The 24,532-nt window shown below is 44.3% G+C and overlaps 1 protein-coding gene across 5 annotated transcripts in view; it reads right to left on the bottom strand.

Annotated features, from left to right (window-relative positions):
- The window catches only part of CCDC88C (coiled-coil domain containing 88C), a 123,705-nt gene extending 114,143 nt beyond the window's left edge, over positions 1-9,562 (bottom strand). For 4 of the 5 annotated variants that reach the window (XM_061181172.1, XM_061181176.1, XM_061181174.1 and 1 more), the window contains exons 1-3: positions 9,343-9,562; positions 8,496-8,596; positions 1,591-1,699 (exon numbers count right to left, since the gene is read on the bottom strand). In XM_061181172.1, coding sequence (XP_061037155.1) covers positions 1,591-1,699; positions 8,496-8,596; positions 9,343-9,402 — 270 coding nt within the window. In that variant the 5' untranslated portion in view covers positions 9,403-9,562. Of the gene's footprint in view, positions 1-1,590; positions 1,700-6,819; positions 6,879-8,495; positions 8,597-9,342 lie in introns of those variants that run through there. The other variant, XM_061181173.1, reaches the window with a different exon arrangement.
- Positions 9,563-24,532: the final 14,970 nt, after the last annotated feature.

Consider the following 24,532-nt stretch of genomic DNA (forward strand, 5'->3'; position numbering starts at 1 on the left):
AGGGAAGCACTAGCTGAGACCCACCTGCTGACAGCATGCCCAGCCCTGACAGTGGCCCTCCTCAGCAAGGAAACAAACCCCCATCACCCCTATAGATCCAGTTCTCACAGGGCTCTCCCTCACCCCCGGACCCCTCCTCAGCACAGCTGGCATCTGTTACTAAAGCAGGGGCCTGGTGCTAAGCCTCCCAAAGGCTGCTCGGAGTGTCCACAGTGCTGTGCCACCAATGGGCCATGGAATGAGCACAAGGGGCTTGCTGAATTGGCCACACAAGCAAAACATCCCAGCACCCCAAGCCCCGTCTCATGTATCCCGACCCCAGTGGGAGGAAAATGGAAATAATCATCTCAGAAAACCCAAGACACTGTCCACTCCCTCCTTTTCCCTCCTTTTTTCAAATCCAGCAGCAACCACAGCCCTCTGCAGGAACTGGACCCAGCACCCAGCCCAACGCCACAGTGCAAACTCCACCTGGCCACCTGGCCAGCGACCTCAGTGAGCTCAGAACCAGCACCACTGCACGAGGGCAGAGAGGGAAGCCACAGCTGGGCGGAGGGCTTCCTCATGGTGACAGGGACCTCATGACTCTGAAGATGCTCCCCAGCCCCAGAACCAAGACTAAGTTACAGCCCAGAAAGCTGAGTGCTAGGGGAGGTCTCAGAGGCAGAGGGCTCAGTGAAACCCCAGTATGAATCTGGAAGGGACTGGTTCTTGAGCAGCGATTCTCAAACTGTGTTCCCTGGGGTCCTGGGAACCCACAGAGATGCCCTGGAGAACGAGGGGCTGAGCTGAGGGCGCTAGAGTCCCCCAGCCCTCAAGTCAACCAGAGTTGCTAGGGCTTCACCTGGGGACTCAAGAAAATCATATGGGGGAAAACGCTTCACAGCTAAGTTTGACGATCAGGGCTCTGAGGTGCAAAGTTTAAATCTGTTTCCCATCGACGCCGGCCATCTAAAGATCATGAACATCATCAAAGATTCTCACCCAACCTTCCTGAGGCTGGGATGGGGATTTTCACAGCCCTTCCCCCTTTGGGCCCTGTCGTCTGACCCACCGACTACCTGCTAATGAGATATGGGGAGCATTTCACAAGCAGACACCCCATACTGTGAACCCGGCGCTCCTGTCTGCCAGCTGGGCACTCACTGATTATATATTTGGCCTGAACATAACCCTTCTGTGGTCCCTTCTCTCCCTCAACCCTTTGGATCACTCCCGCACAGACTCACGGAGCTGTGGGTGATAACCGTGTCGGGCTGCCCCTCCCAGAGCCCGTGCCAGCCAGGCCCCACTCGACTGTGTGCTTGGGCCGCGGCTGCGAACCAAGGCTCGTCTCTGGGGCCCTCACGGCACCAGGCACGATGCTTTGCACACGGCTCAAAGAACATTCCCTGGACAAAGTAAAGCAATCCCACCTCTGACCCTTCTCACAATGCCAAAAAAAGGGATGCATGTGCAAACACACCAACTTTCAACAAGCAGATGCCTGACCACCGTTTCCTCTTGGCTTCCTGTGGGGAAACCGTTCAAATGACGGTATTGCCGGACGCACAGAACCCGGGGAGGGCGGCGCGGAGGGGCCCGCCTCACCTGGTAGTAGGTCTTAATGTTTCTCACCAAGATGGTCAAGTTCTGAATGCGAAGGTTCACATCATTGTTGACGTGTTTGTTGATGCGTTGATTTGTTGGCCTGGGATCTCTAGGGGAAGAAAAATGAGAATGGAACATTGCATCTCCCAGCATCTGTCACACCCCATCCTACCCCAGCCGCTACTGAGCATTCGGTCCTCTCCAAGCCTAGGTTACTATGCAGCTGTGACAGTGTGGCTCAAGTCAAGTCCTAATTCTGCCACCGCCAAGCCATGGACCTCCGGGGAGCCACATCACCTCCTGTCCCCCCCAAGCACCTAGCCCCCCACCAGCCCTTAAGCAATGTTATTTCTGGCCCCAGAGCACCCATAAACAACCAAGTGTCAGTGCAGACCCAAAAGTTGCACTGTGTAAACATCAATAACCTACCCCCAAATATATTTCAAGATTAAAAAGGATTCAAAGCTGACCAAAGCAAAATACATGAAATATCAAGAAAGATGGAAAAGGGGAAAACAGTACACTTTCTGACTTCATAAACCAGTAAAATCATTAATGTTCCATTTCAAACCGGTCTCCTGCCTATGTCACCGAATTGCTCTTGCCTGTGATTTACATTCCAGGGGCACAATTCTATCTCAAAAAACCGCCACCATGAGTCTGCGATACTATGTGGTGTACAACACACCCTACGAGAAATGCGAAGAGACACAAATAATTCATGTGGGAAACCCCCAAAGTGTCATTTATTTTCCAACCTCAGGCAAAAGTCAGGTCTGCTTGTGATGAAACTAGAAATCTGAATCAAGTGATTTATAATTTCACTCATCTCCATACAGGACATTTCTCAAAAATTCTCAGTGTCAAAAATATTTCCTATTTGAAGAGAACAGATTCAACGGAACGGATTTCTCTTCCCTCTCCCCATGTACCCCACACTGCTTTTCCTAACATAGCCCTCCCTGCCATTCGACTGTCCCAAGGCACCACAAAGGATGTTTCATTCAAATGAGGGCTGTCTTCACAGTTTCTTCTGTCATCCGAGCCCTGTGCTAAGGGTGCTGAGCCTCCCAGGGGCTGGTGTGCTGGAGGAGAGACAGGCCTCTTCCTCCTTCCTCGGTACTCGGGCCCCTTGATGATGATGATGGTGATGGTGATGATGATGATGAGAGCAGAAGGGGAATTTGGGGAGTTAAGCAAATCAATTTCAATGCCATTCAGCTCATTCAAAGCCAATAATTTATACAAAGTTGACAAACAGGAAAAAAATCTAAAAATAGAAATTATTTCAAATGCCACTATAAGCACAATTTCTTAATAACACAAGCTGTTTAAAATTCAACTATTAAGTAAATATTTGATATAAACACTATGAGTCCCTACACTGTATTGTGTATATGCAAACCCCTTTATGAATCACATGCAATAATCAGCCATGGACTTTATTCAATCATCCTGTATCTCCTAAAACAGTCATATGGGCTCCTTGGGACAACCAGAGGACCTCTTTTCAACTGTCCTGGGACAACGTTTCTTATTGTCCCCACACAGTACTAGAATCTGGCCAACCCATTCACGTGTTACATGTTTCTCCTGGAGCCATTCATTACTGAGAAAATAAAGGTTAACAGTTCAGTGGAAATTAATTTAGCAGCAGAGGAGGCATTCAGAATTTAAACCACAAAGGCATTTTAGCTACAGAAGTGCACCTAGCACGACAAAGTCATTTATCTTAAGGGTGCAGTTCTCTTCCCTTTACTATAGAAACCTTAAAAGATGAGAAGCAATTTCATAAAGTAACGAACATGCTTCCTAAAATAGCAGAACTTGGAGAACATGCAGGGCTTTTTCTGTTTTCTTGTTATTGTAGTCTCAGCTTTCATTAAGTCAGACTGGACCCCCTGAGGAGTGCCAGAAGCTGGAGGACCTTGGCAAACACGTGGACATTCACTGCACGGGCAATGGCACAACACACACCCAGGATCCAGGGTCGGGGCCTGGGAGGCTGTCAGGTGACGTGGGTCGGGGAGGGGGTTCTATATGAATAATTAGACAAATTATCATGATCATTAGCACTCCCTCCTTTAACTCAGGCTCTCAGGATAAAGAGAGATTAGGAAACAAATCGAAACAAAAGTCAATTATGGTGAAGGAAGGCCTATCCCCACTCTGCCCAGCACTGTGTAACCCCGACCTGTCCCTCAGCAGGAAGTGGGTTAGGAGCTACTGATTCTGGTTTGGAAATGGGGCCAGGACTGGCCAAAGTTCTCTGGGCCCCACTGTGCTCATCTGCAAGATGACCACAGGATCCTTCCAGCACTAAAAGGTTATCATTCTAGGGAGGCCAGGTCCGCACTGGTACACGTGGTACCTGGTTCTTGATCCCAGGAAAAGGACATCATAGAACCACTGCAAGACTGTTTCCCTGAAAGCCATCATTAAGAATAAGGATCTTCTTTGTATGACAGCCCTAGAAAGCAAAGCCACACAGCCCCACATCAGGATGTCAGAGGACAGGAGAGAGACAAGGGTGCAACAAAGCGTCTGGTACCTTGTCCCAACTTGGAGAGATACAAGTCCAAAGTGTGGGCCCCCCGGGGCTTCCTTCTCATAAAAACTTCTAACTTGAAAAAAAGAAATCAACTCTCCCTAAAATTTTAAAGGGAACTATAATTTAGATTTATAGCAACCTTGCCCTCCCTCCTTTGTGAAAAGGCCAGCCCCCAACTTTTCATCATATTCCAAAGACTTCCTAAATTTAAAACTGAATCCAAAAAAAAAAAAACCCTGAATCGAGAAACTATGTTTGATACAGATGATGGAGATATTGATAATCTATCATAGGTTAATAAAAAAGGTGTTAAGCAGTAGCCTGAGCCCAAATTTGTATAAAAGTACATTAGGAACATATACGTATATACCATAGACAACATCTGGGAAACACCAAAATATTAATTCTGCTACCTCGACATGGTAAAATTACAGGCAATGTTTGTTTTGCTCATCTGTATGTTCCAACCTCCCTCCAACAAACGTGAATTTTGTGTAATTTTTTACAGACTCAAAGGCCCCATGAAGAGTGTCATATGCTGCAGCCATGAAAGAATATCACTCAAGTTCATGAGTAAAAATCTTTTTTGCTCCAACTCTCTAGCACCAACACAAACTCATTCAACTAATCAGTATCTGCCCCTGTATCCTCAGCTTTTACATCTGCAAAATGGGAACATAACTCCTCTTCCAGCACACTAAGGTAAAAAATTATCATTCAAGTGCTTTTGAGAAGCCTAAGAAACTCTCGCATTGGTCTGAGGCTATTACCAACTTCTGAATAACTAATACATTATCCGTAATTTTGCAGCTAGTACAAGGGGTTAGAAAGGAGTCTGAACAAAGCAAACAGTGTTGGATTTAACGCAGGCCTTGCCCAAGCACAAGCTCTCAGCCCCAGCCAGTCCTAAGTTCTCAGCTGAACTCAACAGCCATTACGTCAATTCAGGTGTCCACTCTCACGTGTACAGATGTGCACCATCACACGCACGTGGGCACACACACACAAACCCAGCTCTGGGCTTCACGCTAACAATAATGATGACTGACATTTGTTGGGCATTTCCTATACATGCATAATCTTATTCAATCCTCCCCAGATCCATAAAATACCATCCCCCTTATTACAAATCAGGAGATTGAGGCTTAGAGAGTAAAAGTAACTTGCCCAAGAGCACTAGTAAGTGGCAAAGGGAGGATGTGAACTTGTCTGCCTGATGCTAGAGTCAAAGCTCTTAATTTTCCTATGAGACCACGAAAAATGTGTCCAAAGTGAATCAGACACCTAGTTTTTCCCTTGACTACCAGTAGGTACCCAGAGAAACTGCATTTACAGAGGAGCTATTCAGCAAGTTTTCCCAAGCATCTCCATCCACGCCACTCAATGCCTCACTTTCATTCAGGAATTCTCCTAGACCTGGGCCTCCCCTGAAAGCTGAGCCCACAGGGCTTTCCAGCTTCCAGGCACTGATGTCACCAGGAGGCCAGGGCCCAGAGACTACTACCGCAGCCTTCTTCAGTTGCCAGAGACAATGCCCAGGTGCAGTCACGTGACCCCCAGCCAGCCTCCATATGGCTCTGAAGTGTTAGGTAACACGCCTCTTATCTGAACTCCAGCAACAGGTTAGCACACTGCTCTCTGCAATTTTCTCAGGTCCTACCAACTTGGAGAGAATTTATCAAGATAGGCGAACTGAACACAGTTGGGGCTACTAGCATGGGAGATAAGGCAGAACAGCCTTATCACTTACCTGCTAGTTAGCCCAACATGTCTCCACTTGGCAGAAGTGAAAACAGGCTTGGCTTAAGTAGTGTTAGATGTGGGGCTAGGATATGGGTCCCAGAGTCCAGTTTTGCCCTAGATCTTGTTGGGAGAGAGCTAAGGCTAAGAAGTATGCAGTAATCTAGGAGACTAGGAATGTAGGAGAAAGGTAGACAGAAAAAAAAAAAAAAAAAAGAACTCTTAGGGGGTGCCCCAAATCCTTTCTGGATTAAGAAGGTGGATACATAACTACATAACCAACGCCAGTACCTATTAAGTGGCAGGCACTATGCTAACTACTAACATCATTTAATCCTCACAACCATTTCTTAAGGAAGGTACTTTCCTTCCCACTTTACAGGTGAGGAAACTGAGAGGTTGAGTGATGTGCCCAGCGTCACAAAGCATGCATGAGAGAGACCTAGGGTTTGAACCCAAGCTGGCTACCTAGGCTTTCAACACTAGGGTTGAAATTCGTTTTTTTTTTTTTTTTTTTTGAGGTAATTTTTTATGTGGGATCTTAGTTCCCCGACCAGGGGTCGAATCCGCACCCCCTGCATTAGAAGCACAGAGTCTTAACCACTGGACCACCCAGGAAGTCCCCTTGAGGTAACTTTTACACTTAGGGTGAAATGCATATATCTTAAGTTACACCTTGATGAGTTTTGAAAGATGAAATATACTCCAGTCAATATACGGAACATTTCTACCACTCTCTGAAGTTCCCTTGTGCCCCCTTTCCAGTCAATCCCTGCCCACTTTCAAGAGCAAACAATGCTCTGATTTCTATCACCTGGAGCAGGGTCATTCCGATCACCCAGTCAGTAAACTGCGTGCTGTTGCGCCTCTCCCTCCTTGATTTCCTCCTTCTGGAAAGCCACTCATCTTCCCCACTGTCCCCTCCTCAGTGTCCAAACCTGGCCAGAGGACCCAGGAGCGCTGCTTGAGGCCTGAAGAGCCGCAAACATATCAGTTCCCACTTCCAGCACGATTACCTTGGCGAAGCACAGAGGAGAAAATAACGTTTAAAACTGTCAAGGGGAAGGGAGAAGCCCTCCAAACTGAATTTAGCCGCGAGCCAAGTGTGAACCAGTGATGAGATGGCATTTCGCAAAGGAATGGTCCAACAGGCTTTCCTGATTTACAAGCAAGTGGTAAACGCTTCAGGAATTCCAAAGGTCAGGGAAGAAAGAGAAACAGTCCCAGGGCTTTTGTTCTCCCCTCGCCTGGGTGTAAAAGCTGAATGAAAAGGCCGGGGGATACTGCTGCTTTTTTTAAATTAAACAGGACAGCTCTAAGTTTCACTGGTTGCTGTACCCATGGAATCCAGCAATTTTCGGGGTCTAACAGGATGAGGGGGGAAGAGTTGCCAGAACTTGAATATGCCACAAGACAACCCGAGGAAAACTCCTTCTCATCAATGTTCTCGGAGACGTGCTGCCAAAGCTGACAACAGATTTGTCTCTTTAGAATCTAATCAAACTCAAGGCTGGTAACAGTGGTAGTGCCTTAAAAAAAAAAACACATTAAGACTGAGATGTCTCTCCCAGAGCACGACATCAGGTAACTTCTTAAACCAAAGAAGCAATGTTCTCGGGAAATTTTTTTAAAATAGATCTTTGTAGGTAGATGTATTTAAACCACTTTCTGAATATACCAAAGCTGACTGTTCCTCCTCCCACGCGGGCCAAAAACGAAGCTGATTCTCATCAGCTAACGGGTTCATGCTCCAGTATGACAACTTGCTTAGTTGCAGGTGAGTAGGTGAGCATAAGGGCCTGATCCACAGAGAATATCAGGATGTTTCATTTTGCTTCAAGTGCCTGTGAATCACACTGACACTCAGTGCCAATATGTTCCCTGCAGTTCCTGAGTTAAAAACAGAATGCAGCGGCAGGAGCCAACACCTACATGTGGCAGGCTGTCAATCAGACAGGCTCTGCAGAATTCAGCAACAGGAAAGGATGTGGTCAGACCAACATGCTAGCAAGTGTAACTTCCAACAAGACCCTGTTTAAGCCTCAAGCTTCAAGACAAACAGTACCACAGTATTCTGGCTCCCTGTGCCTCTCCCAACATAGTGACTTTAAATCCAGTTCCTGAGAAGCGACTTAACCAACTGTACTTGCTCTGGGGCAACTGAAAATGGAAGATGAAGGGGAGCTCAGAAACACAGGCGTCCTGACCTCGAATGAAACTTTATAGTCACTCACAGATGCTCCGGTCCCACCCGACACTTCCTGTAACCAGACACTCTCCGTTACAGTTCCTTGCCCCCAAAAAGAAAGGGTTTTTTTGGTGTCATTACTCAAACAACAATGAAGTCCCTGAGTTCGAAGTCAATTGCACTATCTACACCATGTGGATGACAGTCACTCAATTTCAAATTCCTTTCATCAAACAAGCTGCCAACCCACTGTCCTGGAGTTCTCCATACCCCACAAACGACGAAAAGACACGTTAATGCTGAGATACCAGTGGCCCGACGTGCAAAGAACCCTCCACTGCAACTTCACATTCCATTTCTACAACCTTAAATTTCTACTTGCTGAGGCATCATTCCCTCCTTCCTTCCTCCCCGAATATAACTTACATTTGCAACATGATTTGGTTCAAAAAGATGCCGTCCGCTAAATCCATGTACATTGTCAGGTTGTCCTGGTTGCCGCTTCCGAAGGGGCCAAAAGTTTTCACCTGCGGGGAGGAGACGCGGAGAGAAAGGCAGGAAAAGTCACCTCCACGCATACACTCTAAAGCTCTCCAGGAGGGGAGAGCCTCTGTGGGCAGAAGGGGGTCACCCAAGACCACCCACCCTTCAATAGCACCCTTCTCCAGGGCCTCGCTCCCCTCCCCGCGCCAGGCAACAGACGCGAGACAGCAGAAAGAAAACTTCCTCGCCACTTTTCTCCGGCGTGTCAGAGCGGAAAAAAAAAAAATAAAAGGGACTTTTCAATAAATTTCTCACGTCTCAAATCCATTGGAAATCAGTGCGCCCAGCGCAGCCTGTACACGTTCTCACTGGGAACCCCCTAATCCCCACCGCCATTCACCCGCTGGTCTCAGGGGTTCAGAAACTACACGAGGATATTTTGGGGAATGGGTCCTTTTCTCGAATGGTCAAAGCCATGGGGGGCCAGGGTGACCACCGGAAGCCTGTCGCTCCAGGGCCTCCAGCCCAACGCCCCGGTGGGAACAGGTGTACCCGCTCAGCCCCCAGCCGGGCCGAGAGCGCGGCGGGGTCCTGCGCCGGGTGCGTCGGCTCCGGAGTTGGAAATACCCCCGGACTCCGGGACACTTGATGACCGGCCGGGGGCACCTGATGAATCCTCTGCGTCCAAGGGCTTTCCGGGACCCCGGCCGGGTCGGGTCTGCTGCGACTGCAGGCGGGCGGGAGAGGAGCTAGTGCCCCAACAATGGGGCGAGGGGCCGGGCACACTCACCCAGGTCACCAGCGGGCTCTGCAGGAAGAGCTCCATGAGCTCCGAGACGGTCACGTCCATGCTGAGGCTGCGCCCGCCGGCTCCGCGCCCCGCGTCCCCGTCCCCCGCGCCGCGGCACAAAGCGGCTCCGGCAGCGAGCGGCGGGCGCGGGGCTGCGGCGGCTCGCGCCCGGGAGACAAAGGCGGGGCGCGAGTCCACGTTCCGCGGCTTCGGCGGCCCCGCGCCCCGCCCGGGACTGGGGGAAGGGGAGGGCCCGCCGCTCGGGGAGGAACAATGCGGGCAGCGGCCCCGCCCCTCGGCGGCCCTGGGCGGTCGGCGCGCCGCCTCGCGGTGCCGGGGCCAGGCGCCCGGGCGCGGGCGCGGCTGCGCGGGTTGCCCGGAGGGGGCGGCGGCCCACACGTGCGTAGGGGGAGGGGACGTCCCGGCTGCCAGCACCTGGGGCGGCCGCCGCGCACCTACGCCGAGCGCACCCTCCGCGCGCTTGGGGCCGCAGCACTTGGCTCCTCTCTGCGCGTGTGCGTCGACCACAGGGCCCCAGCGCCAAGTGCGGGCCGGAGCGCTGGAGCGTGGGTCCAAGCCTGTGCTTCCCCCGGGAGGTGGGCGACCGGGGCGCCCTGCCCGCCGAAGTCGACCCGGGTACGCCGCACGCTGGGGGCCCAGCGGAGCCCACCAGCCCGAGACTGGCGGCCCCAGGCAAGTGCAGCCTCCCAGGTGCAGCCGAGGCCCCGCCCGGCTCCGTGGCGGGAGGGCCAAGCCCGCGTGCCTCAGGTGCCGGGGTCGGTCTCGCGGGCGGGTAGACCGCAGGCCCGGAAGTCAAAGGAGGAAAGTTTGTGTTGAGTTTAGACCTTAGGAGCGCGACCTCTTGCGCCCCACCGTGCCACCTCCCAGGCTGCCCGCCTTTTAGAAGTGCCCGCAGGAAAGCGGTGATGGGGCCGCCCTGACCTGGACCCGCCCCAACTGTGACACCCCTTCCTCCACCCACCAGCACACCGCCACTTTGCCGGAGAGGAGCCAAATTCCGGATCCCAACTTGGAGGACGTACCAGCAGCTTGGTGGTAGGCGACAGGAAAAAGGACAAGTGCCCCAACTGGATGGAAAGCAAGCCCTGGGCCCAGACGCAGACCTCGCTGCTGAGACAGCTGCGGTGGACCCCGGGTGGTCTCTGCCACCTCACCTTGGGCCGGTAATAATTTCACACTACGATTCAGTCATTGTGCAAAACACTTTATACGATTTAACTAATCGAATCCTCACGCGTTTCCCAGATGAGCCCACCGGTGCGGTATTGACCTGAAAGCGCCTAAACTAATTGTCGGCAAGTATACAGTAGGCGCTAAATGGCTGCTGGTTTGCTTGTCAGTAATGTGAACGTTGACTCTGTCAAGTGTTGGGGCTGCGACATCTACCGGTGAAGTGTGGCATTGCAGCCGAGTTCTGCAGTACCTTGTTGAGCTGGTGAGAGGGGGTGAGATTGTGGCCCCAGTAGCCAAGTCGGCTAGGGGGTCCCTAAAGAGAAGTGTGGAAGTCAGGGTGACAGAAGAGAAAGCGGGAGACTGCAGAAGAACTAAAATTTCGAGCTTATGTGGTTTTCTTGTGCACCAGAAATTCATTAATTCCTTGATTACTTAATTGCCTATATTGTAAAATCAGTTGGAAAATAGGTAAAATGTGTATCTATGCCCATCTCTATTTAGAAGCCCCGTTCTGTGCACGCAGAATTTTTTTCACATTGACCCCAACTCTTCTGGAAAGACAAGGAGGTGATCTTTAAAGTTATTTGATAAGCATAATCTTTCACACTGAGAAATACATTGGGACAAATGCTTTCTGACATTTGTGGTAAGACATTTCCCTTCCTCGGGAGAGAATTTATCACCAGGGGCTATTGACAGTCCCTGCGCCACAAACACGTCAGGAATTTCTGTTTTGGGGTCAGTTAGCTGCTGTGTTGATTCATTATCCTTGATGCATCAGCAGTTCATTGGCTCAACCCCGTCTCACCCCATTCAGAAGGAGCTGGCTCAGCAGCATTGGACCTACATGAGGCAGGGTGTCAGGTAAACTGGATGGTGCCCAGGTTGCAGGGGTGGAAGGCTTCAAAGGACTGGATGACATGGACAAGGCACTTCCTAGAAATCCTCTTACTCCATAAAATCAGAATAAGAACATTTTCCCTGTATGACGTTACAGAGTAATTTTGAGGTTCAGGTGATGCATGTAAAAGGGTCTATAAAGGTGTCTTCCTCACTGTCATCTCATCTTTTGCCCCCTTCTACCACTACTTTAATAAGAGTTGTTTCCTCTAAGTCTCCATCGGGTTGGGGCATAAGCTTCAGGAAGCTAACACACAGACCATCTACTAAACACTAAGCAGTAGCCCTCTATCCCTTGCCTGTCCCTCCAGACCTTGGCTTTCACTCCATGTGTCTGAGACATACATTTTTTTCTTGTTCATTTCTGCATGAAAAATAATTTCTTTGCTTTATACATTGCTTCTTAGACAGAAGTAGTATTTTAATTATGTTCTTCATTCTGATAAAGGAATTTTCTCCCCTTCTCAGAAAATGCTGGCTCAGCAATGTAAGCTAATGGCATCTCTGTAATTTGATAGGAGCTTAAATAATTTGTACAACTTTGAGGAGGGGGGGAGACTGGGTATTTGTTAATGTCTGTAATTACTTTTTGCTATAATGAGCATATGTTAATTTCATAATTAAATTTTTTGTGTTAAAATACACATAACATAAAATTTACCATCTTAACCATTTTTAAGTATACAGTTCAGTACAATTTAATTAATTTTATTAAATACATTCACTTTGTTGTGCAATCCTCACCGCCATCCATCCCCGTAACTCTCTTCATCTTGTACATCTGACTCTATACCTATAATTTTCCATTCTCCCTCCCTCTAGCCCCTGGCAAACCTAATTCTATTTTCTGTCTTTATTATTTTGACTACTCTAAGTGGAATCATACAGTATTTGTCTTTTTGTGACTGGCTTATTTCACTTAGTATAATGTCCTCAAGATTCAACCATGTTGTATTATATTGCAGAATTTCCTTCCTTTTTAAAGCTGAATAATATTCCATTGTCTGTATATATTGAATTTTGCTTATCCATTCATCAGTGGATGGACACTTGGGTTGCTTCCATGTTTCAGCTATTGTGAATAATGCTCCTGTGAACGTGGGTGTACAAGTATCACTTCAAGACCCTGCTTTCAGTTCTTTTGGGTGTATACCCCGAGGTGGGATTGCTGGATCGTATGGTAAATCTATATTTAATTTTTTTAGGAACCTCCGTACTGTTTTCCGTAGCAGCTGTGCCAGTTTACAGTCCCACTAACCGTCCACAGGGGTCCTTTTCTTCACATCTTTGCCAGCATTTGTCATCTCTTATTTTTCTGAATCTAGCCATTCTAACAGGTGTGAGGTACTCTCTCGGGTTTTTGATTTGCATTTCCTTAATGATTATAATGATGCTGACCATCTTTTCACGTACCTGTTGGCCATTCATATATCTTCTTTGGAAAAATGTCTGTTCAGGTCCTTTGCCCATTTTTTAAATTGGATTATTTGGTTTTTTTCAGTTGAGTTGTATGAGTTTTTTTTAAATATATTTTGGATTTTAACCCCATTATCAGATATATGATTTGCAAATATTTTCTTCCATTCCATAGGTTGCCTTTCATTTTGTTGATGATTTTCTTTGCTGTGCAGAACCTTTTTAGTCTGAGTTTATTTTTGCTTTTGTTGCCTTTGCTTTTGGTGTCAGATCTAGAAAGTCATTGCCAAGATTGATGTTAAGAAGCTTACTGCCTATGTTTTCTTCTAAGAATTTTATTGTTTTCACATGTTACATTCAACAATCTATTTTGAGTTAGTTTTTGTGTATGGTATAAGATAGGGGTCTAATTTCATTATTTTGCAGGTAGCTGTCCAGTTTTCCCAACACTGTTTATTGAAAAGAACGTCCTTTCCCCATTGCATATTTTTGGCTCCTTTGTCATAAAATAATTGACCATATATGGGTGGGTTTATTTCTGGACTCTATTCTGTTCCATTGACATATGTGATGTTTTTATTCAATACCATTCTATTTTGATTGCTACAGCATTGTAATATAGTTTGAAATCAGGAAGCATAATGCCTCCAGCTTTGTTCTTCTTTCTCAACGTTTCTTTGGCTATTTATGGTCTTCATAGTTTCATATAAATGTTAGGATTATTTTTTCCTATTTCTGTGGAAAGTGCCATTGGAATTTTGATAGGGATTGCATTGAATCTGTATATTGTTTTGGGTAGCTTGGACATTTTAACAGTATTAATTCTTCCAGTCCGTGAACATGGAATATCTTTCCATTTTATTTGTGTCTTTGATTTCTTTCATCAGTGTCTTAATAGTTTTCGGTGTATAGGTCTTTCACCTACGTGGTTAAATTTAGTCCTAAGTATTTTATTTTTTTTGATGCAATATATTTTTTTTGGTTGCGTTGGGTCTTCGTTGCTGCGCACGGGCTTTCTCTAGTTGCGGTGAGTGAGGGCTACTCTTCATTGCGGTGCATGGGCTTCTCATTATGGTGGCTTCTCTTGTTGCAGAGCACGGGCTCTAGGCACACGGACTTCAGTAGTTGTGGCACGCGGGTTCAGTAGTTGTGGCTTGCGGGCTCTAGAGCGCAGGCTCAGTAGTTATGACTCACGGGCTTAGTTGCTCCGCGGCATGTGAGATCTTCCTGGACCAGGGCTCAAACCCGTGTCCCCTGCATTGGCAGGTGGATTCTTAACCACTGCACCACCAGGGAAGTCCCTTTTTTGATGCAATTTTAAATGGGATTATTTCCTTAATTTGTCTTTCTGATATTTATTAGTGTGTAGAAATGCAACAGATTTTGTATATTGATATTTTATCCTGCAACTTTACTGAATTCATTTGTTAGTTAAGCAGTTTTTTTGGTGGAGTCTTTTGGATTTTCTATATATAATATGTTATCTGCCAACAGTAACAGTTTTACTTCTTCCTTTCTGATTTGGATACCTTTTATTTTTTTTTTCTTGCCTAATTGTTCTGTCTAGGACTTCTAATACCATGTTGAAAAAAAAGTGGTGAGAGTAGGCATCTTTATCTTGTTTCTCATCTTAGAGAAAAAGCTTTCAGCATTTCACAGTTGAGTATGATGTTAGCTGTGGCCTTGTCATAGATGGCCTTTATTATGTTGAGGTATATTTCCTCTCTACCCACTTTGTTGAGAGTTTTTACCATAAACAGATGTTGAATTTTGTCAAATGCTTTTTCTGCATATATGATTTTTATCCTTCATTTTGTTAATCTGGTGTATCACATTGATTGATTTGAAGGCTTTGAACCATGATTGCATCCCTGGAATGATCCCATTTTATAATGGATATGATCATTTTAATGTATAGTTGAATTTGGCTTGCTCATATTTTATTGAGGATTTTTGCATCTGTGTTCATCAGTGATATTGGTCTGTAATTTTCTTGTGGCATCCTTATCTGGTTTTGCATTATCAGGGTAATGCTGGTCTCATAAAATGAGTTTGGAAGTGTTTCTTCCTCTTATTTTTGGAAGAGTTTGAGTAGGAATGATATTTATTCCTTGAATGTTTTGGTAGAATTCACCAGTGAAGTTGTCTTGCCCTAGACTTTTGTTTGTTGGGAAGTGTTTGATTATTGATTCAGTCTCCTTATTAATGGTTGGTCTATTCAGATTTTATATTTCTTCATAATTCAGTTTTGGAAGGTTGTATGTTTCTAGGAATTTACTCATTTTTTCTAGGTTGTCCAGTTTGTTCTATAATTGTTCATAGTAGTCTCTTACCATGCTTTGGATCAGTTGTGATGTCTCCTTTTTAATTTCTGATCTTATTTTTTGATTCCTCTCTTTTTTTTGGTCAGTCTGGTTGAAGGTTGGCCAATTTTGTTTATCTTTTCAAAGAACCAACTTCTAGCTCTTAGTTTTATTGATCTTTTCTATTGTCTTTTTAGTCTGTATTCCATTTATTTCCACTCTGATCTTTGTTATTTCCTTCCTTCTACTAACTTTGGGCTTTGTTTTTCTTTTTCCAGGTTTTTTGAGGTATAAAGTTATTTGTTTGAGATTGTTGTTGTTTCTTGAGGCAAACATTTATCACTATGTATTTCCCTCTTAGACTTGCTTTTACTGCATCCCATAAATTTTGGTATGTTGTATTTCAGTTTTCATTTGTCTCAGGTATTTTTAATTTCACTTTTGATTTCTTCATTAACCCATTGTTTCATCAGCATGTTGTTAATCTTCATATATTTGTGAATTTTCCAGTTTTCTTCTTATAATTGATTTCGTTTCATACCATCGTGGTCACAAAAGATGCTTGATATGATTTCAGTGTTCTGAAATTTACTAAGACTTGTTTTGTGGCCTAGCATATGATTTATCCTGGAAAATGTTGCATGTGCCCTCAAGAAGAATTTATGTTCAGCTGCTTTTGGATGGAATGTTTTGTATATATCTGTTAATGCCATATGGTCTAAAGTTTCCTTTAAAGCTGATGTTTCCTTACTCATTTTCTCTCTGGATGATCATTGATGTAATTGGGGTATTAAAATCCCCTATTATTATTGTATTGCTGGCTATTTTTCCCTTTAGATCTGTTAATATTTGCTTTATAAATTTAAGTGCCCCTATGTTGGGTGCATAAATATTTACATATGTTATAGTCTCTTGTCAGAGTGACTCCTTTATCATTATGTAATGCTATTCTTCTTTACAGTCTTTGTTTTAAAGTTTATTTTGTCTAATGTAAGTATAGTTACCCCAGCTTTCTTTTGGTTTCCTCATTTGCATGGAATATCTTTTTCCATCTCTTCACTTTCAGTTTATACGTGTCCTTACATCCAAAGTGAGTCTCTTATAGGAAGCATATACTGGTGTTTTTCTTGTTTTTTTATCCAGCTGCTCTGTCTTTTGATTGGAGAATTTAGTCCATTTGCATTTAAAGTAATTATTGATAGGTATATACTTATTGCCATTTTGTTAATTGTTTTCTGGATGTTTTGTAGTTCCTCTCTCTTCCTTTCTTCATCTCTTGCTCTATTCCTTTGTGCTTCGATGACTTTCTTTAGTAGTATGCTTAGATTCCTTTCTAATTGTCTTTCTGTCTTTTGTGTGTCTACTACAGGTTTTTGCTTTGTGGTTACCATGAGACTTACATATAATAACTTATATTTGTTACAATCTATTATAAGTTGATGACTTATGTTTGAACATGCTCTAAAGCTCTACATTTTTACTCCCTCCCAAAGTTTTTTGTTTTTGATGTCATATTTAACATCTTTTATCTTCTGTATCTCTTGACTAATTACTGTAGTTATAGTTATTTTTTACTACTTTTATCTTTTAACCTTCGTGTTAGCTTTATAAGTGATTAGTCTGCTATCTTTACTATATATTTACCTTTACCAGTCAGATTTATACTTTCATATGTTTTCTTGTTACTAATTAGCACCCTTTCTTTTCAGTGTAAAGCAGTCCCTTATTTCTTGTAAGGCTGGTTTAGTGGTGATGAATTCCTTTAGTTTTTTGCTTGTCTGCAAAGCTCTATCTCTCCTTCAATTCTGAATAATAACTTTGCCAGGAAGTTTTTTTCTTTTATCACCTTGAATATATTGTGCCACTCCCTTCTAGCCTGCAAAGGTTCTGCTGAAATATCTGATAGTCTTATGGAGGTTTCTTTATATAGAAGAAGTTGTTGTTCTCTTTCTCCTTTTAAGATTCTCTTGTCTTTAACGTTTGACATTTTAAGTATAATGTGTCTTTGTGTGAGTCTCTTTATGTTTATCTTATTTGGAACTGTCCATGCTTCCTGGACCTGGGCGTCTGTTTCCTTCCCCAAGCTAGGGAAGTTTTCTGCCATTCTATCTTCAAATAACTTTTCTGCACCTTTCTTTCTCTCTCTCTTCTCCTTTTGAGACCCCTATAATGAGAATGTTAGTGTGTTTGATGTTGTCCTATAATTTCCTTAAGCTGTCTTCACTTTTTTTTTTTTTTTGGCCATGCCATGTGGCTTGCGGGATCTTAGTTCCCCGACCAGGGATTGAACCCAGGCTATGGCAGTGACAGCACCGAGTCCTAAGCACTGGGTTGCCAGGGAATTCCCTGTCTTCACTTTTTAAATTCTTTTTTCTTTTTGCTGATAAGATTGCATGAGTTCCACTGCCCTGTTTTCAAGTTCACAGATCTTGTCTTCTGTTTCATCTAGTCTACTGTTGAACCCCCCTAGTGTCAGTACAGTTAGTGTATGTTTTAGCTCTGTGACTTCAATTTGCTAATTTCTATATTTTCTCTGTGTTGAAGTTCTCACTATGTTCATCTATTCTTCTCCCAAGTTTGGTGAGCATCTTTATGACCATTACTCTTTATCAGGTAAATTATTTATCTCTTTCATTAAGGGTTTTTTTTGAGGTTTATTCCTGTTCTTTCATTTGGAACATATTCTGTTTCCTCACTTTGCTTGACTGTGTGTTGGTTTCTGTGCATTAGATAAAACAGCCACCTCTCTTTGTCTTGAAGGAGTGGCCTCATGTAGAAGATGAACTTTGTCATTCACACTTGCCCTAGCTCTTGGTTGTCTTTCAAACCTTTATGATTGTGCAAGCAAGCTCATTTTACTTTTAATGGCTCCCAGTAGTTGAGGGTGTGCCAAGACCTGTTCACGTCTCAAAGGGGAGGATCTCAGCACCTAGATTCAGGCTGATTGGAAGCCAGACCCTCAGGCAGCAGCTTTTAAGTATGCAATTATAAAGTATCCAACTGTGCAGAGTTCTGTAGACCTGCAAGCATAAGCCCTGTTGGCCACCAGAGTCCGTCAGTTTGGAGGTGTCCCCTTGGTGAAAGTTGCGAAAATTGGGGCTGTAAATGAGTGTAAAGCTGTCCTCTGGGAGATACAGGCAAGCTGGAACAAGGCAGAGGGAGAGCGCAAAGACGGAGTCCCCTGCCCTACATTCCCTGAGAGCATCTCTGTAGGCACCTGGATGTGTGCCAGACTTGAAGCCTGCCCCTCAGGCAGAAGCTCCAGGACAAGCAAGTGGGCCTCTTTCACAGAAGTACTGGGGGTGTGTTTCAGTCTGCTGTCTGCACAGTGCCCTGGGGGTGGTGTCTGCCAAGAACTGTCTCTCTAATTGTTATTGTGCTGTAGGGCTCAGGGACACAAGCCCCCCAGGCCACCAGAGCCGGGTGATCAGGAAGCATTCCCTGGGGGAAAACCACAAAATCCAGGGCACCAGACATGTGTAAGAGCTCTACTGGTGCTCTGGGGATGCAGAAGAGGAAGAGCGTGAAGACGGCACCCATCCTTCGAGGTCTCTGGAAAGGCTTACAGTCAACTCCCCTCAGGCTGCAGCTATGATGATAAACTACTAGGCTGCTTTCAGAGAAAGACTGAGCTCCTGGGGTCTGTTGCTTCTTGCTGTGCCCTGTAGGTCATAACTGTTTAAGAACTCTTTCTTTATTGGTTACGTCCTTTGGGACCTGTGAATATAAGCCCCACTGACCACCAGAGCTAAATGATCAAGGGGTGTCCCCTGGACAGCAGCCACAAAAACCTGGGAACCAGACATAAAAACGGGGGCACCTGACATGTAAAAGCTCCCCTCCAGGAGCTGCCAGTGCTCTGGATTACAGCACAGACTGAGTGTGAAGATGGTGCCCACTGAGGATGGGAATAAAGATGATGCCCCCCGCCTTTAGCAAGGCAGAGGGAGAGCATAAAATGGCACCCAACAGCCTCCATCCCCAGAGAGTATCACAGAAGACTCCTGCCCCTCTGGCTGATGCTTTAAGGTTATCAAATGAATCTCTTTCGTATAAAGTTTGGGTACTTTTCAAATAGCTGCTTCTGCACTGGGCCCTGGGGTGAGTAAGTTCACACTTGAACCCTTTAAGAGTCATTTCTCAGTTTGCTACAGCCCTTAGGTCTCATGAATGTGAGCCCCGTTGGTTTTCAAAGCCAGATGTTTTGGGGGCTTGTCTCTCAGGTGCAGATCCTAAAAGTTGTGGTGTCCAGGGACTTCCCTGGTGGTGCAGTGGTTAAGAATCCGCCTGCCAATGCAGGGGACATGGGTTTGAGCCCTGGTCTGGGAAGATCCCACATGCCGTGGAGCAACTAAGCCTGTGCGCCACAACTACTGAGCCTGCGCTCTAGAGCCCATGAGCCATAACTACTGAGCCCAAGTGCCACAACTGCTGAAGCCTGCGCACCTAGAGCCCGTGCTCCGCAACAAGAGAAGCCACTCCAATGAGAAGCCCGCGCACCACAACAAAGAATAGCCCCCACTCGCCGCAACTAGAGAAAGCCCGTGTGCAGCAACTAAGACCCAACACAGCCAAAAAAAAAAGTTGTGGTGTCCAGTGTAAGGTAGGAACCCTTTGCTCCTCAGGGAGAAGCTCCAGGTTTGTGAGTTCCCTCCCAACTGTGGGTCACTGCCCTAGGGGTGGGGTTTCTGGCAAGATTGTGTCTCAGCTTTTCCTACCTGCTTCTGTGTTTCCTTTTTCTCATTTGCCTAATGTGAAGAGTTGCTCAGCTGGTTTGTAGGTCTTTTTCAAAGAAAATTGCCCCAAATGTAGTTGTAGGTTCGGTGTGTCTGAAGGAGGAGGTGATTTCAGGGTCTTCCTATGTTGTCATCTTGAACCACCTTCAACTTAACTCTTGTAAGATGTATGAGATAGAGATCTAGTTTCATTTTTTTACATGTGAATATCCAGTTTTTCCAACACTTGTTGAAGAGACTCCAGTGAGTATTCTTGGCCACCTTGTCAAATATTGGTTGACTGTTAGTGCATGGATTTATTTCTGGAGCCTCTATTCTGTTCCATTGGTCTGTTTCCATTGTGTCTTTTTTTATGCTAATACCATACTGTTGTGATTACTCTAGCTTTAAAATATAGCTGGAAATCAGGATGTGTGATGCCTCCCACTTTGTTCTTTTTTTTCAGAATTGCTTTGACTATTGAGGCTCTTTTATGGTTCCATATAAATGTTAGGATTGTTTTTTCCACTTCTATAAAAAAAATGCCATTAGAATCTTGATAGAGATTGCATTGATTCTATAGGTGGCTTTTGTGGTAGAGACATTTTAACAGTATTCTTCCAGTCCATGAACACAAGATACCTTTCCATTCATATGTGTCTTCTTCAGTTTCTTTCATCAGTGTCTTATAGTTTTCAGTGATTAGTATTTCACCTCCTTGGTTAAATGTATTCCTAGGTGTTTTGTTGTTTTGGTGCTATTGTAAATGAGATCATTTTATTTCTTTTTCAGATAATTCATTGTCAGTGTATAGAAATGCTACTGATTTGTGTATGTTGATTTTGTATTCTACAACTTTACTGAATTCATTTATTCTAGAGTTTTGGGGGACAACTTTACTGAATTCATTTATTCTAGCAGTTTTGGTGGGGGAGTCTTTAGGATTTTCTATATATAAAATCATGTCATCTGCATATATAGACAATTTTTTCTTCCTTTCTAATTCTGATGCCTTTTATTTCTTTTTCTTGCCTGATTGCTCTAGCTAGGACTTCCAGTACTATGTTGAATAGGAGTGGTGAGAGTGAGCACCCTTGTCTTGTTCCTGATTTTAGAGGAAGCGTTTCACCATTGATGTGATGTTAGTTGTGGGCTTATTATGTATGACCTTTATTATGTTTAGGTACATTCTTTCTATACCTAATTTTTTAAGAGTTTTTTTAAACCATAAATGGATGTTCCGTTTTGTCAAATGCTTTTTCTGCATCTATTGAAATGATCATATGGTTTTTTTTAATTCATTCTATTAATGTGATATATTACATTGATTTTGTATATGTTGAACCATCCTTGCATCGCAGGGATAAATCCCACTTCATCATGGTGAATGATATTTTTGATGTGCTTCTGAATTTGGTTTGCTAGTATTTTGTTGAGAGTTTTTGCATCCATATTCTTCAGGGATATTGTCCTGTAGTTTTCTTTTCTTGTAGTGTTCTTTGTGGCTTTGGTATAAGGCCTCATAAAATGAGTTTTAGAGTATTCTCTTCTCTTATATTTTTTGGAAGAGTTTGAGAAGGATTGGTGTTAATTCTTCTTCTTTTTTTTGTTTTAATATTTATTTATTTGGCTGTGCCAGGTCTTAGTTGCAGCATGCAGGATCTTCGTTGCGGCATGTGGGATCTTTAGTTGCAGCATGTGGGATCTAGGGATGGAATCTGGGCCCCCTGCATTGGGAGCGCAGAGTCTTAGCCACTGGACCACCAGGGAAGTCCCTAATTCTTCTTTAAATGTTTATTAAAGTTCACCTGTGAAGCCATCTGGTCCTGGGCTTTTCTTAGTTGGGAGATTTTGATTACTGATTCAATATCCTACTGGCGTTTGGTCTATTCAGATTTTCTGTTTTTTCCTAATTCAGTCCTGGTTGGTTGCATGTTTCTAAGATTTTTTCCCATTTTTTTAGGTTTTCTAGTTTGTTTGCTTATAGTTGTTCATAGTAGCCTCTTATGATCCTTTTTGTTTCTGTGGTATTAGCTGTAATGTCTCCTTTTTCATTTATAATTTTGTTGATTTGGTTCTCGTCTTTTTTCCATGGTTAGTCTAGCTAAAGGTTTGTCAATTTTGTTTATCTGTTCAAAGAACCAACTCTTATTTTTGTTATATAGTAGGTTTTGAAATCAGGAAGTGTGAGTTCTTCAGGTTTATTCTTTTTCAAGATTGCTTTGACTACTTGGGGTCACTTGAGCTTCCATATGAATTTTAGGGTGGGTTTTATATTTCTGCAAAAAAACATCATTGGGATTTTGGTAGGGATTGCACTGCATCTATAGATTGCTTTCGATAATACAGCTGACCCTTGAACAACAGAGGGGTTAGGGATGCCACCCCCCCAACATAGTCAAAAATTCACATATAACTTTATAGTCAGCCCTCTGTAATCAAGGTTCCACATTTACAGTTTCAGCCAACTTCATATCATGTACTACTGTAATACATATTTATTGGAAAAAAAATCTGCATGTAAGTGGACCCATACAATTCAAACCCATTTGCTCAGGGGTCAGTTCTATTGACATTTTCCAAGTCTTGCAAATGCATGAACATGGGATGTGTTTCCATTTATTTATGTCTCCTTTAACTTTTTTCAGCAATGTTTTGTAGTTTCCATTATACAAGTCTTTCACTTCCTTGGTTAATTCCTAAGTATTTATTCTTTTTGAAGCTACTGAAAATGGAATTGTCTTCCTGATTTCCTTTTCTGATTATTCATTGTTAGTGCATAGAAACACAACAGATTCTTGAGTTTTAATTTTATATTCTGTTACTTTGTTGAATTCATTTATTCTTTTTTTTTTTTTGCAGAATCTTTATGGTTTTCTACATTTAAGATCATATCGTCTGCAAACATAAATAATTTTATTTTATTCTTCTCAATTTGAATGTATTTTATTTCTTTTTATTGTTTAATTGCTCTTGTTAGAACTTCCAGTACTATGTTGAATAGAAGTGGTGAAAGCAGACATCCTTGCCTTGTTACTGATCTTAGAGGAAAAGCTTAAAAATATTTTTAAAAAGTCAAACCTGCATAAGAAAACTTGACCTTAAAAAATAAGTTGAATGGATATTGATGCCTGCAGGGTTTGTCACAACTGTCCATTAAATGGTCAGTTCTCAGTTGAATTCATTTAACTTTGATATTTCATTTTTCATTTTAAAGGTTTGATTTAAATACAACTTTTTCAGAATAATTTCTGCATAAACAAGTGTAAAATAAATGAAATATAAGCATATAGAATAAAAAGTCATCTTCTATAATAGTTTTATATTCTGTCACAGATCTGACATTTTGGAAATTCTTGAAGTATTGAAATAAGTGGAATTATAGAGGAGAGCAGCCAAGATGGTGGAGTAGGGAGACCCTGAGCTCACCTCCTCTCATGAGCACACCAAAATCTGCAGAACAACCATTGATTTAAAAGAACCAAAACCTACCAGGAAAGATCTACAACTAAAGATATAAAGAAGGAACCCCAACAAGATGGATAGGAGGAGCAGACTCACAATATAATCAAATCCCGTACTCCCCATGTGGGCAAATGACAAACTGGAGAATAATTATATTTCAGGGGTTCTCCCACAGGAGTGAGAGTTCTGACCCCACATCAGGCTCCCCATTCCAGGGGTCCAGCACTGGGAAGACAAGTCTCCAGAGCATTTGACTTTAAAGGCCAGCAGGGCTTAACTGCGGGAGCCCTACATGACTGGGGGAAATAGAGACTTCAGTCTTGAAGTGCACACACAGAATTTCACATGTGGTGGGACCCAGGGCAAAAGCAGTGATTTGATATTAGCCTCGGCCAGGCGTACCTACTGGTCTCAGAGAGTCTCCTGGAGAGGAGGGGGGCAGCTGTGACTCATGCTGGGAACATAGACACTTGTGAATATTGGGGAAAATTCAGCTGTGTGAACACTCCTGGTAGCTGACATATTGGATTTTTAGGTTGCCTAAAGACTAAAGAGCCCATAGCCACCTCTAGACATGGCCTAGCCCACCAGAGGGCCAAGACCCAACTCCACCCACCAGTGAACAGGCACAGGCCCCTCCTGCCAGGAGGCCTGCACAAGCCTCTAGACCAGCCTCATCCACCAGGGGGAAGACACCAGAAGCAAGAAAACTGTGATCCCACAAAGCAGGCCCAACCTTACCCTGAGCCCATCTGGGCCTTGGCCCTGCTGACTAGCAGGCCAGTGCAACCTTCAGGACACCCCAGACCCCACATCCAGTTGTGTCAGGAACCAGCCCCACTCCACCAGTGATTTGAAACAAGCTCTGGAATCCCTGGGCCCTGCAGCCAGATTCCAGGAACCAGCTCTGCCTGCCAGTAGTCTGGCACTAACCCCAGGATCTGACTTCACCTGCCAGGGAGTGGGCAGCAGCCCCAGAGTCTTCAGGACCTTGACTCCACCCACCAGTGAGCCAACCCTAGCCCTGGGGCCCCCTAGGATTCTGCAACCAGCCACCTTGTGACCAGGCCCCACTAAACAGCAGCCAGTTGCATCTATACAAGGCAGGGCCTGGCAACCTATTCAGACTAGGGGCCAACCAAGCCTACCAGACCACCCTCATAGTTAGCCTGCCACAACAGAAGGACCCATGCAGCT

This window comes from Eubalaena glacialis, chromosome 2, assembly GCF_028564815.1.
Source record: "Eubalaena glacialis isolate mEubGla1 chromosome 2, mEubGla1.1.hap2.+ XY, whole genome shotgun sequence".
NCBI classification, from domain to species: domain Eukaryota; kingdom Metazoa; phylum Chordata; class Mammalia; order Artiodactyla; family Balaenidae; genus Eubalaena; species Eubalaena glacialis.